The sequence below is a fragment of the Leopardus geoffroyi genome, chromosome C2 (assembly GCF_018350155.1).
Source record: "Leopardus geoffroyi isolate Oge1 chromosome C2, O.geoffroyi_Oge1_pat1.0, whole genome shotgun sequence".
In the NCBI taxonomy this organism is placed as follows: domain Eukaryota; kingdom Metazoa; phylum Chordata; class Mammalia; order Carnivora; family Felidae; genus Leopardus; species Leopardus geoffroyi.
Genome location: NC_059333.1, coordinates 58,001,296 through 58,015,053, shown reverse-complemented (window position 1 = coordinate 58,015,053; position 13,758 = coordinate 58,001,296). Strand labels below are relative to the sequence as shown.

The 13,758-nt window shown below is 41.3% G+C and overlaps 1 protein-coding gene across 1 annotated transcript in view; it reads right to left on the bottom strand.

The window, feature by feature from the left end:
- Nucleotides 1-2,906: 2,906 nt before the first annotated feature.
- The window catches only part of NECTIN3 (nectin cell adhesion molecule 3), a 137,627-nt gene continuing 126,775 nt past the window's right edge, over nt 2,907-13,758 (bottom strand). The window contains exons 8-9 of the mRNA XM_045501943.1: nt 11,911-11,973; nt 2,907-11,146 (exon numbers count right to left, since the gene is read on the bottom strand). Coding sequence (XP_045357899.1) covers nt 10,967-11,146; nt 11,911-11,973 — 243 coding nt within the window. The 3' untranslated portion in view covers nt 2,907-10,966. The remainder of the gene's footprint in view (nt 11,147-11,910; nt 11,974-13,758) is intronic.

The following is a 13,758-nucleotide window of genomic DNA, read 5'->3' as shown; positions in this document are numbered from 1 at the left end:
ACAAATCTAGGTCAAAAGCACCAATCCCACACTGTAACTTTGGGTTTTACCATCAGTAGGAAAGAAAGTGTTTAGAAAAGGCAAAGGAAGACCCAGGAGATTGTGGACAAGGCTGGGCTATTCTTATACACAGTTCATGAACTGATGTCCATGTGGAAATGTGTTCAAAGCCTATTTAAAGTCTGAAGTATGAACTAATAAATGTCTGGATGATTCGCCATCTAATTCCTCTAGCTCTTTCTTAAAGTAATTTCAGAGCATTTAGATGGAACTCTTTTCCCCTTATATTGTGCTTTTTGGTAAAAGGATAAATCTAAAGTTGAGGCTTTTCCCAGAACCTCTGGGAAGAAGAAGCATGCAGGGAAAATATCTGATCACAGGAGTTCACAATTGCATATCTAACCACCAAGACGAAGCTTCTCCAAGTGTTTGTCCTACTCCCACGTTTGCACTCTTGCACAAACCAGCTATATGTGTGGAATATGTCTGCTCTTTTATTTACCAGGCCATTCCCTGTCTATTCAACACCATTTTCTGGGAAGACTTCTGGATGGATCAGAATGTGTTCCCCTTTCTTGCTTTGTCGTTTGTTGCACACTGAGGAGTGTGCATGTGTATGCACTTATCTGCCTTGTGGAAATGTGGCTGTGATCCCAGAGCAACGAAGGCGGGCATGAAGGCTATTTGGGAATCCAGTAACACAATGGGAGGGTAGAAATTCTCCCTCCTATGGGCTGGCTATAGGACTAGGAGTAGGAGACCAATGACAGCCTCGAGTGTCCAGTTAGAAATGGTTTATGTCAGTGATATGTTTGCAGGTGCCAATCCTGCATGTCCCTTCCAAACTTCAGTGATGTTTTGTCAGTAGCTTAAAATTGACCATGATGGGATGTTTACACCGTGGGAATCAGCAAATGTTGTAAACCAAGTTGTTGTTGTTTTAATCCACCCTTTTATCAGCGCCCTTACCACTTGTATTCTTTTTAACATTCCACATCTCCTTTTAAGAGGCTCATGCTTTCCTCTACGTTCTTGAACATAAAGAATGTATTCATAATACCTATTTTAATGTGTGTATCTACTACCTTCTAGATCAGAAAGATTGGCAAACTATGGGTCAAATCCAGCCTGCAGCCTGTTTCTATATGACCCATGAGCTAAGAATGGTTTCATATTTTTAAAGGGCTGTAGAAAACAGACGACATGAGCCATCAGGGAAATTCAAATAAAAAACACAATGAGGTAGCACTTCACACTGACTAGGAAAACGATAACCAAAAGACAGATAACAAGTGTTGGCAAGGTTGTGGAAAAAGCAGAACCTGTACCTATGGTTGATGGGAATGTAAAACACGCAGCAGCTTCGGAAAAGCAGTCTGGCAATTCCTCAAAAGGTTAAGCCGCAGTGTTGCCATATAACCCAGCAATTCCACTCTTAAGTATATATGTAAGAAAAATAAACACTTGTTAAACAACTGGTACATGAATGTTCCTAGCAGCATTGTTCATATTCTTCCTCAAAGTGGAAACAACCCAAATGTCTATCAACCAATGAATGTACAATGTGGTATATCCATAGAATGGAGTATTATCCAGCAATAAAAAGAAATGAGTGACAAATGCTACAGCATGGATGAACCCTGAAAACATGCCAAGTGAAAGAAGCCAGACACAAACGGTCACATATTATATGACTCTATTTATATGAAATGCACAGAATAGGCAATCCCACAGAGACAGAACATAGCCTGGTGGTTGCTAGGGGCAAGAGGGGTGTGGGGGGTATTGAGAGAAGGATGGGAGTGGGTTTCTTTTGGGGATGATGAAAATATTCTTTTTTTTAATTTTTGTTTAAATTTTTTTTTAACGTTTATTCATTTTTGAGACAGAGAGAGACAGAGCATGAACAGGGGAGGGTCAGAGAAAGGGAGACACAGAATCTGAAACAGGCTCCAGGCTCTGAGCCGTCAGCACAGAGCCCGACGCGGGGCTCGAACTCACGGACCGCGAGATCATGACCTGAGCCGAAGTCGGACGCTTAACTGACCGAGCCACCCAGGCACCCCTGATGAAAATATTCTAAAATTGATTGATATATTCCTACAACCCTGGAAGTATATGAAAAAAAAAATTTGAGTGTCATACTTTAAAGGATAAATTTTATGGTATCTCAATTAAAAAAAAAAAATTTAAGTGGCTCCTAGACTTTGACATTTTAGAGCCTCTAGTCCCAAAACAAAATTCAGGGATCTATCATAGATACCAACTTCTTTTTGGTAAATAATAATATTTTCAAGGTTACTAGCTAGTACTAATATCATTTCATAAAAGAAAGTATATGTTAATACCCCAGGATTAATCAGGAATGAAGAATAATTGTTTAAGTGGAATACATTTAGCTTCACTAAAAAAAGTATTAAGTAATCTTTACAAGTGTGACCTGTCACAGGTTCTAAAAAACATCCAAAACTGCTTGAAGTATGAAAGTACTTCTGTTGCTATTTTTAACTTTTTCAAAAATTTTTATTAAATTTTTATTTATTTTTTATTTTAGAGAGAGAGAGCACACGAGTGGGGGAGAGGGGGAGAGGAGGTGAGAGAGAGAATCTTAAGCACGTTCCGTGCTCCGCATGGAGCCTGAAGTGGGGCTTGATCCCATAACCCTGGGATCATGACCTGAGCCGAAAACAGAGAGTCAGACACTCAACGGACTGAGCCACTCAGGCGCCCCTTCTGTTGCTATTTTTAAAATCTTTTTTTTAAAAATGGATTCCAGTACAGAAATTCACTATTTCTACAAAAAATGTTCTTCAAATCTTGAATTTTATAGTCATGTAATTAGGTTATCCATTTTTACATGCATTTCAGACATAACTGATTTGCCGATAATAAAGTAAACGAAAAACTTTAGTTGATAAAAACTTTATTCAAAACATGTCAAGAACCATAGAGTTCAAAAATAAAAGATAATTTCTGGTAACTTAAAAATAAAGAATATCTATAACAACCACATTAACCCTACTACTTATAATACAATCTTGAAAATCAAAGCTAATCTTTGTATTTCGATGTTTTGCCACATTTCAGCTAAAATCCTCCTCCTTACATCACTACACTGTTATGTAACCCTTTTAGTTTTAACACTTAAAAGACAATTTGAGCATTTTCTGACAAGCAAGAATATATACTATTGGTTCCTTCCTATACATAGTTCAAACGACTAGAAAACTAATTTTTACTAAAAATATTTTTAAAAAGAAAAAAAAAGGGAAGAAACAGGTTAGTAAAATATTTTAACGAAAACAATGGGTGGATTAGTATTTTGAATTGAGCTGCACAAGAATACATTTCTACTTGAAGACTCTCCAGATTATTCGCTACATGCTTATATAGCACAGGACATTTGCAAAATGCTTTCCACCATTTATTAGTCAGAATTCACAACACCCAGGTGCTGTGAAATAGAAGAATTAACCTCAGCTTAAGTGGGGAAGCCAAGGCACAAGGTCAAATCTTCTCAGGGCCAGAGTGAGTCTCATTAGCTTCTGATTTCTTGTGTGCAAGGCCAAGTGCTTGTTTATGGAGTAATTTGTTCAGTGATGGGAGGAAAAGTAGGTAGGATTTGCTGTGGGAAAATTAGCTTTGGCTCTATAAGTAAAATGTTCAGAGCACGGATAAGGTAGAGAGGACAATTTCAGTGTGAAAAGGGTTAATGGGAAGAAAGTTAAAACCAGAGTAAAGACTATTCAGACAGAGATCACTTTTCAGAAATAAAAATAGCAAAACAAGAGTAGGAAAAGAATTAGAGCTCTAGAGTTTCTCATTTCTAAGCCAAGGGGCTTTTATAAAATCACTTTAAAAGTAGGACCTCTCTTGAAGACAACCCTTAAGCATCTTATTTTTGCCTCCACAAAGCCCCACGAGGTACAGAGTACTAATGTACAGAGTGAGACTGAGTACAGAAGTTAAGAGGTTAAGGCCACATGGAGACAGAATAGGCCGGAACAGATGTTATGTCTTAAAGCATTGGCTTGGAAATAGAAACAGAAGGTAGAGGATAAACAGGAACTTTTCTGGATGGACAAATGGAATAATCCAGAGATCCAGTAGCAACACCAGCTACTTAACATTTTTTTACAAAAGACTTGGAACTTCAAGTACACAACGAAACCTAAGAAGACAAATGCTCTTCTGGGTATTGAAATACGCAACGTCTCATAAGACCATGCGAGAAAGCAGAGGCATAAACGAGCCACAGTATGGGGAAGTGCAAACTAATGCATTTAGGACAAAATACTGATGCCTCTAGTTAAAATATGATAAACACCGAGCCATCAACACGACTTGTGAGGGGAATTTAATTTAGCCTCATCAGTGTGTTAGGGTGGATTAAGAAAAAATACTGGTCATTATCGGCAGCAGTATTAAATACCAAAACAGTGGTGCCCATTCGCTTGGAAAAGCATGTGGAACCCTGGGCTTCATAGATCCACTGTGAGTTATTATGGGACATTAGGAATGTTTGAAGTATATTCCTAACCTTTGGGGGAGACACATGAAACATCTCTTCATGGCTGTCAGACAGATTTGTAGCAGAATGGGTCACAGTTCTAAGCCACTGTAGCAAATCTGATGTTCTGGAAGCCTCCCAGGGAGGCTTTCCCTCTGGGTGTCCCTCTAACCCGCTGTCACAGTCCAATCCCATGTCATGATGATAAATACAACCAGTTTAGGTCATGATACCAAGAATCCTCTGGGCCATAGGGGCCCTGATGGTGAAAACTGGAAATGACAAGTGCTGGAAAAGACCTCAAGAGGGCAACTTTTCGTAAAGAATATAGAATATAGCCAGTTCTTTTTTGTGCAGGGAGGTATGTAACTTGATACATATATATCATGGCCATAGCCCCCAAACGCTGATTAGAATATTCTTGGGAAGGGACCGAGGGAAGAGATTTATTCCCAAGCATTGGCATGAAGAGTCCTTTTGTTTATCGGTGGTGGTTTCCCTCCTCCCTGAGATACAGAAAGAACTTCCACATCAGGGTCTCAGTGGATAATGTATGATAAAAAGACATTTAGTGTCATCTGAATTTTTGATATGCTCTTTTATCCTAGTGCACTCAGCTCCAAACTTCCAAAATCAAACTGAAACTTGAGAATAACTTAGTAATGAAAATGCAGTAGAAATCAACCTGATATTTTATGTATTTTGACTGTCAAGGTAAATATGGCCTTTCTTTTCCCACCTCTAACCTTTTTGCAGAGATAATTTTAAAGTAAATATAACATAGGCCTGAAATAGTGAAATGTTTGCAGACGTGAGGGTTCTTTTTGCATTTGTGAATGGAAAAATTTTTTTCAGCTGCAAATTTTAAGCGGACCCCTCTCCCCTCTGTCCATCTGTCTCTCACATACCACCTCCCCAGAATCCCCCCCACACCCCCCTGCAAGAAAGGAAAGATTGCCACTAAGAAGAAATGCCAACAGGTATGATAACATGAGGAATGCTTAACAAATCCTGTTACACTCTATGTAATTTACATTATTTAGGCATATGTTTATTAGCCTTACTATACACACTAGGAATGGTTAGTTAACATTTGAAGAATTTTACTTGAGGAACAACATCCTCCAAAGGTTTGTTAGCATTTGAAAAACTCCAGTCTCTTCAGAGGCTTCTACCACAAGAGCTTTATCAGTAATTAAACACCAGAGACCTTGTTAATAAGTAATTCTTTTCAACGGTCAAATTAGTAGTGTTAATTAGCAGAGGCCAAATAGTGCAGTGAACTTCACCCAGCCTTTCCATCGGCAGGTGTGAGGCTCCAGCAGCCCACTGACCCTGGATTCCTAGATTACTAACCTGTTCTGTTGCTAGCAGTTAAAACAGAATTGGGTCGCCTGACAGTAAATACACTGGAGTATTGCTGGATTTGCTTCTAGTAGAATCTTTGCATCAGATATTGTTGGGTTGCCTAAAAGAACAGAGTTGGGACATTTTCAAGCTTACAGCTTAACAGGCTGACTGGTACAGGATACCTGCTCGCTTATAAACATGAATGAGGCAGAAATTGGTCTAAAAGCTGATTCCAGTGTAAAGTATCATCTGGTGAGGTTGGGGGGCGAGTGGGGGAGAAGAGCTACATGCCTCACCCACCTCTACCTACCGAAGGCTACTAAAACAACCTAACAATTGCAAGTGGCCAAACCGGCCAAGTCCAGTGGCCAACAATTTTCTTTAATGGAGGAGACACAAATACCCTTATGGGTACAGTAAAATTAACCCAGGCACAGTCTATAGTTGAATAGGCTTGTAAATAGCAGCTTCTAGTTTATCAGAAGAACTCGAAGTCCCTGGTCCTCCTCCAAGATCTACAAACAGTACAAGGATGAAGAACCTTGTCAGTTAAGCACAGACCTGGGTCACTGCCAGCCTACTTGGCATTTCTACTTCATACCCTTCCTCCTCCTCCTCCTCCTCCTCCTCCTCCTCCTCCTCCTCTTCTTCTTCTTCTTCTTCTTCTTCTTCTTCTTCTTCTTCTTCTTCTTCTTCTTCTTCTTCTTCTTCTTCCTCTCCTTCTTCTCCTTCTTCTTTCTTCTTTTTTTACCAAAGCTAGCTAGTTTTCCCTCTATCCACTGTAAGAGTTCCATTATTTCCTGGGAGTTCAATAAAGGTGGGACGCACTAAATAGAGCAATCAGTGTATCAAAGAACAAAGTTAAGGAAGAGGCGTTAAAGTTGGTGCCCACTAAAACCGAACCAGCTGGGATGGAGTGGCCTTAACTGCTTGGTTGTTTGTTTTTGCAGCTATGGTTAATCTAATGGAGATGAGCCTTTCTGAGCATCTTGAGAAGTTCAGAAACTAAGTAAAAATGAGCATAGTCACTTCCTTTCATCTTAATAAACATTTCATATATATATTTTCCCCAGTGTATTTCCTTACACGTCTATTAAACAATCAAGAAAATGTATTCCCTAGCATCACTCCCCCAAAGCAGATTTTAAAGAAGTAACAGCCGGCTAGTGGTTAGCATGACCTGTGGGTGTGCCTCACAGGAGTGTGAGCCTTTCCATCCCCTGGAAGGGGGACAAAACAAGAGTTTGGTCCTCATCCGTGAGGGGATTCACGTAAGATTCTTGTCCGGGAGCCCTGACCATGCTACAAACTCAATAATGTCACTGTTATGTGTAGTGATCTGTAAACCAAGAGCAGCCACCGGTTATACAGCAACATGCGCTTGCAATTTTAGATAAGGCCTAAAAGGTTAAGGCCCAGATATCAAGCTTTCCATAAGACAAAATAGTTATTATAGTAAAAGAAAGTACAAGTCCCACTTTCACTTGGCTATACTCAAATTGGGTCAAATTGAGATTTGCCTGTTACCACCTGGTTCTCCCCAGTGCTGGTGAGGGCACTAGAAGTTTAGGTTCAACACAGAAGAATAATACAAGGCGTCTTCAGTTTGAAGGGAGCTTACGGTTTCCTATCTCACATTCCTGAGAGGCTGACAGGGAAGGTGTAACCTTTATGGATAGAGCAACTGATGCCCTAGAGAGATTAAGTGGCTTGTCTAAGTTTCCATGGCTAGAAAGGGTGAAGTTGGGAGAATCTGTTCTTTTGGTTCCTGGTGTAATAGTCTGTCCTCTACACCCCAGGGAATAAGAGGCTTGAAGGGGGGCTCTATTGTATATAAAGAATAGTAGGAGGAGACCAGCCCAGTGCAGGGCAAGACTGTACAACGAAAAATAAAAGTCAAATTTTCAATGACTATGAAAGAGAATTTAGGAAATCATCCTCAGAAGACAGACAAAGAAACTGTACCATCCTTATGAGTAAATAAGGCCATAAAAAATTAATGAGGTAACCAGTTCATTTAGTTTCTAGGGCATGTCGTTAGTACCCACCATGTGTGTGTTACAGGGCGGTCTATCACAGGTTAAGAGTTTTGTTACAAGTCCAAAGAGCATAGACTTCTTCAAACTTAGAAAACAGAAGAAGGCCAGGAGAACCCTCATAGAAGAGAATTAATCTAAACTGCCATCCCATTACGTCAGGCCGATCCTAGATGGTACAGATGCTTTACTCTGGAGTGGTGTGCAAAGAACCTGGGGACCCACTCCTGTGGCCACAGTGCACACTCCCGGAGCTGGGCTGCCTACAAAACAGGCGGCAAAGGCTGCGTGTCTGAGATGCAGCACACGCCCCCCGTTGAAATGTTAAGCTGCGGCCCTAAGTGGATAAGCGCTCTGGGGATTTATTTCTGTTTCACTGTGTTTTAGTAAACCAGTTATGGGAAGAGTATCTCCTATCAGCTGTGGATTTTAACACTCACTGACCTTTAAGAGTCTAACTTCCAAATTTAAATGGGGATCAACAAGTAGTCTAAGCTCCAAATTGAGAGATCGACAGACTAATTTTGGATGGCTTTTTTTTGGTTGAGGGACTGGCTGATCCAACCCTTTTAAAGCTCCTTTCTGTTGCACTCAGTATTCAGAGAGGACAGACAGGAGACACCAGGACAAGCAATTATACAGCTTATCTGACCCATGGAAAAGGCCAACAGCTATAGAATCTACCAGTTTGTTAAAAACTATTATAGCTGACAGAGAAGCAAAGAGGATACTGAGCAAGCTGGCTGGAAGAGGGGTGTCTATACCCTGAAATTTCTTTTCTGGAACTGCACCAAGAATGTTAAAAATTATATAGGGGGTTCTTCTTGGTAGGGATGGCTCTGAAGACAGGCCAAATGGCTCCGAAAACCCAGCTCTTCCACATCTAGTGCAAACAGACACCTTACTTTACTGCCTTCAAGGTTCAATATAAACTTCTATGATGCTAATTCAACAAGCTGCTTCTCAGCAGGACCTTAGAAACCATCCCTAACGTGGAAGACATTTTTAAAGCTTTTTAAAGGAAGTACATCCCACTGAATCTCCTCCTCTGTAACATCTAGTATTTATAAAAACACTTCACTCTCCAGGAGAACTCTGACCAGAGTCATCTTTCTGTTGGAAAACAGTTGCAAGGATTCATGAACCTTCGGCCACACTAATTCACTGATGGGGTTCCATGGAAATGAAGTCAAATATGTTTTGTGTCCGCTTGCTACAAAGGGCAGTAAACTCTAACTGAGGTAGGACAGTGATAGAGCAATGCGGTCCTTGGAATTTACCCTTTAATTCCATACAACTATGGCCTTTTAAATTGCCACAGCATTGAGTTAGAATTTAAGCGTCTTTACTGCCAGAATTGTCGCTCACCAAGACAACAGGGGCAGAATGTGTGACGACGGCAGAATGACCTGGATAAGTTGTCCGAAAAAGCACAGCAACTAAAAAAAGGAAACCAACATACAAACAAGAACGAGAGCCAGCACAACGTGAATCACAAGGTGTCTTTGGTATCTCATTAGAAATCTGTGTTAATATTCTCCCGTCCTCCTGAAACTTCGGTTGGAAATGTGTACTATTTTATTAGTCCTTATGTCATTCTTTCCTAATATATGACAAGTCGGTAGTGTTTTTAATATCTGTGACATACCTCTCATCTTCCAGAACACACAGTAAAACAATGCTTTCCTTAAGATGTGAAAAGAGTGATTGACATTTGCGCATGTACCTGGGCGCCCCTCCTCTGCTCCCTCCATTATAATTACTACCTTCGATCTCAGTGAGGATACATTGGCAAAGGGAAGTGAGAAAACTCAAGACAGACATTTGCAGGCACCAAAGTGTTGCACCGGTAAGTCTGTCACTATATTATTTGCTTTTTAGCATCTCTTCACCCTTGTTGACTGGGTAAACTTGGGGCTGGGGGGAGGATAAAGGATAACATGGGGGTTTAGCACATAGGCCATATTGCCCTTTTTTTTTTTTTTTTTTTTTTTTTTTTTTTTTTTTTTTTAATTTTCAAATTTTCTACCTGGCTCTTAAGAGCAGGAGTTATTTCACGGTGATTTTGCAGCAGGCTTTTCTGAGGTAGATAAAACATGGATGAGAAGTAGTCTGAAGAAGGAGAGGGTAGCTGAAGCCTGTGTGGAGAGGATTAGCTTGAAAGGAATTTCAGAAGTGAAAGCTGAGCTTGTCATATACAATACTACAGCAAAGAGGGACAGGGCTCAAGGCTGTCCACCATTTAGACGAGGCTTTTAGAATTTAATAGGTGGGAAATAGGCTAATCTGGCTAGGAAAGAACAGAACTGTGGGAACAACAACAGGGCAAGAGAAGAGTCTTAGCACACAGCTAATCGAGACTGGTCAGAGAACGGCGCGAAATATGTATCCCTCAGGACCTTAGTCATCAAGAAGGAACATATATTACAATTATCACAAGACTTTAAAAGGAACCAACAGGCTTGAAGGTTTAAACTGCTTTCTGTTGTTGTTTTTTGGGATAAAGAGCAAATTCTGCCTCTTTCCTCAGGCCTCCTGTTTGTACACAGGTATTGTAATTGCATTAAGCACATCAGGGAAAGCCAAATCCCAGTGAAATAATTAGTGAAACGGATTTTGAACTCCTTTTTTTTTTTTTTTTTTTTTTTTTTTTTTCTTCCTGCTCGCTTGAGTTACAGATAAATAGGCTGGCCTTCCTGAAACCCTGCAAGGTTAACACTCCCAGCTGGGGCCTTCCTTTCCGGAGAATCACTGTTGCCATCACAGGCAGATATTCTATGTTTCAATGAACGTGCCACTGTAGGCCAAATGTTAGTAGTTAAACACTATCATCACAGAAACACACAAAGCTAGAGTCAAGTTCACAAACACAGCTGGTGGCTAAGAAACTCTTAATGAAGGAAACCAAGTTGCTATTGGCTCGAAGCCATTCATCGTGACTTCTGATACACATAAACTGGGATTGTTTTACACGAGGGAGAATAAGATAAGAACCACTGTCCTCAGTTTCTCTCCCCAGTCGAAGATCGAACATTTCGTTAGGACGTCCACTGGGAAAAAAAGAGTGAAATCACACATAATGTTCTCGCGGGTTGATGTACACCCTCTCAGGGTCGTTGCTTTGACGATGCTTGCCCGGGCTCCGGTCTTTCTGGCATATCTGATTGTAAAGGGGGCACATCTGCTGGATCCCATCTTCCCCCACAGGATTCTCATCTTCATAGTCCACTCTCCTGCGACTTAGCCCATTCTAAAAATTCAAATATTGCTTGTGTTAGCAGAGCAGATGTTTGCATCTTTCTAGCACTTTGGTCAAAACAGGCAAGAACTCGATTCATTAGAGTCTGTGTCTCTGATTCATTATCCCACAGGCTACTGAATGGCAAGGTCAAGTTCAACTTCTTACCATTTTCCAGTCATTTGTTGCTTACAATACCTGGATAAGAGTCACAACATCTGCTAAACAGAAAATTATGACTAACGGGGATGATAGTCAGTTTCAGGTTTCGAGATTTGGAACTGGTATCAGTTAAACTAGGGAAGAACAAGGTTGTAAACTCTTGGGAGTCCCTGAGCAAGGCTCAAGCTTGGAAAGCATGCATGAAATATGCAGAGAATTAAATCAAACGGGCAAAACCAAACCAAATGAAGCCTCAAGATTCAGAGTTGGGGAATTAGGGAAAAGACACAGTGAAATGAACTGGTATTTGACCACACGTCCAACATAACTGAGAGTCAGAAACGCTGTCACGGCTGACACCGTAAAATGAACCCCCATGATGCTCTGTGATGTCTCTGGTACTGACCCCTCCGCCCAGTTATTGGTTTCTTAAACCCTGACTACTGCTAAATGGCCAAGCAAGCTCAAGGACTTGACAAGATCATACTATAGATGCTCAGATGGCAGAGAGGTGAATACAATAAACTTTTGTGGAAATCAAATGATATTTCAGTCGGCATGGGAGACACCAGTTCCACCTGGGCAGACCCCCACGGCAGGACCCCGTTACTTACAGAGTGCTGGAGGCCGCCCACCTCTCTTTCTCGGAACTGGGTCTGCAGAGGCAAGTGTTCGGTCTGGAGGAAGAAGACAGAACAAGACACACGCTTTAAAGCTCCAAGCACATGGTGAAACACATCAGCCCACACCATGAAGAAGCCTATTAAAAAAAATTTTTTTTTCAACGTTTATTTATTTTTGGGACAGAGAGAGACAGAGCATGAACGGGGGAGGGGCAGAGAGAGAGGGAGACACAGAATCGGAAACAGGCTCCAGGCTCTGAGCCATCAGCCCAGAGCCTGACGCGGGGCTCGAACTCACGGACCGCGAGATCGTGACCTGGCTGAAGTCGGACGCTTAACCGACTGCGCCACCCAGGCGCCCCAAGAAGCCTATTTTTAAAAGAGCCAATCACGTCTCGTCACATGTGTGCCAGGTAAGCAAATGTTCCTTCGGAGGGGATGAGCAACGACATTTCCTGAGAGCTGTCTCTCTCCTGACTCTAGACTTCTTCTGGAAGGAAGAAAACATACAGAAGATCTGCTACAAGAGGTCTCATGCAAAGTTACTCATATCTTACCCGAGGGAGGCCTCAGCACAGAAGAATCTGATACTTGGAATCGGCTTTAAAAGTGGTCTGGGGTGGTAAGGAAAGGTTATTTTTTGTCCTTCTCTATAGAGGTATATATACGGCCATCCTTCTGGTTCTGCCAGCTACTCTCTGCCCCCAACCCTGCCCAGATCAAAAAGGGGATTCCTCATTTTCAAAACCCACCCTAGGAAGAATCTCTCTCTGCTTCCCCTTGGCCTATAAATGCATCCTTACCCTTGGCCTCCAGGTCATATATTACCTCTTCCAGGAAGCCTTGCCCAAAGCGTATATTATTGCCATTATTTGTTTATATTTGCTTGTCTCCTTCACTACACTGAGGTGCTAGTTGGAGTATTTTCCAAACATTATCTCATTTATAATCTCTCTAAAACTTCTATAAAACTGATGCTTTTATTTTACAGAAGACTGAAACGGAGGCTCAGAGTGGTTCAGTAAGGTGTCTCTGGTCACACAGCTGGAAGTGGAGGATTGTGATTCACACGTGGCTCTGTCTGAATCCTAAGCCTATATTCCTATATCCCCTACTTCTAACCCAGTGTCTGGAAAATAGATGTTTCATAAATATAACAGAAGAATGCCTGAAAGTCCCAGCATGTGGGCCTATCTATCAAAACGCTCTCCCTTCACTGCCTTTCCTTATGCTGTCCTTTCAGCATGGAAGGTCTGTCCCTTTGCCTCTGACAGCTGAAATACTACCCGTCCATCTTGGCCTGACTGAAGTCACCTTTTTTTCCCTATAGGGTCCATCAAAGTTCATTTTTTTTGCTCCAATGTGCCTATTGTTCGTGTGTTTCATAGCACACATCACTGATCTATCTGATATCTGTACCTTTCAACCCCAGTAAAGAATGAGCCTTCCTGGCCATCCTCTTCCACCTCCACACCCTGGCCTGTGGTTCGGCAACAGTAGGAAGTTAACAGTTAACTGACGAATTTACTAAACTCTAAACTATCAATTCTTGATATCCCATGTTAAGGTTATCCGAATTGTAAATCATGTCCACCATGTATGTTCCTCCTGTCATATTCTGCTTGATTCTAGGGTGTTTCCCACATGCGTGACCATGTGATAATTGACCACACATCCTGCTAAATGTCCAGTTTCATGGATGTGTGACCAGTCACACAGGGCCTCGTGTTCAGGACCCATTTGGGGGCTTAATGCTCTGTGGTTGCCATCTTAAGATTTCTTAATATTTTATTGTGAATCCATGTTTTATAAGTAGTCTAATGCAACAATGGAGCATGA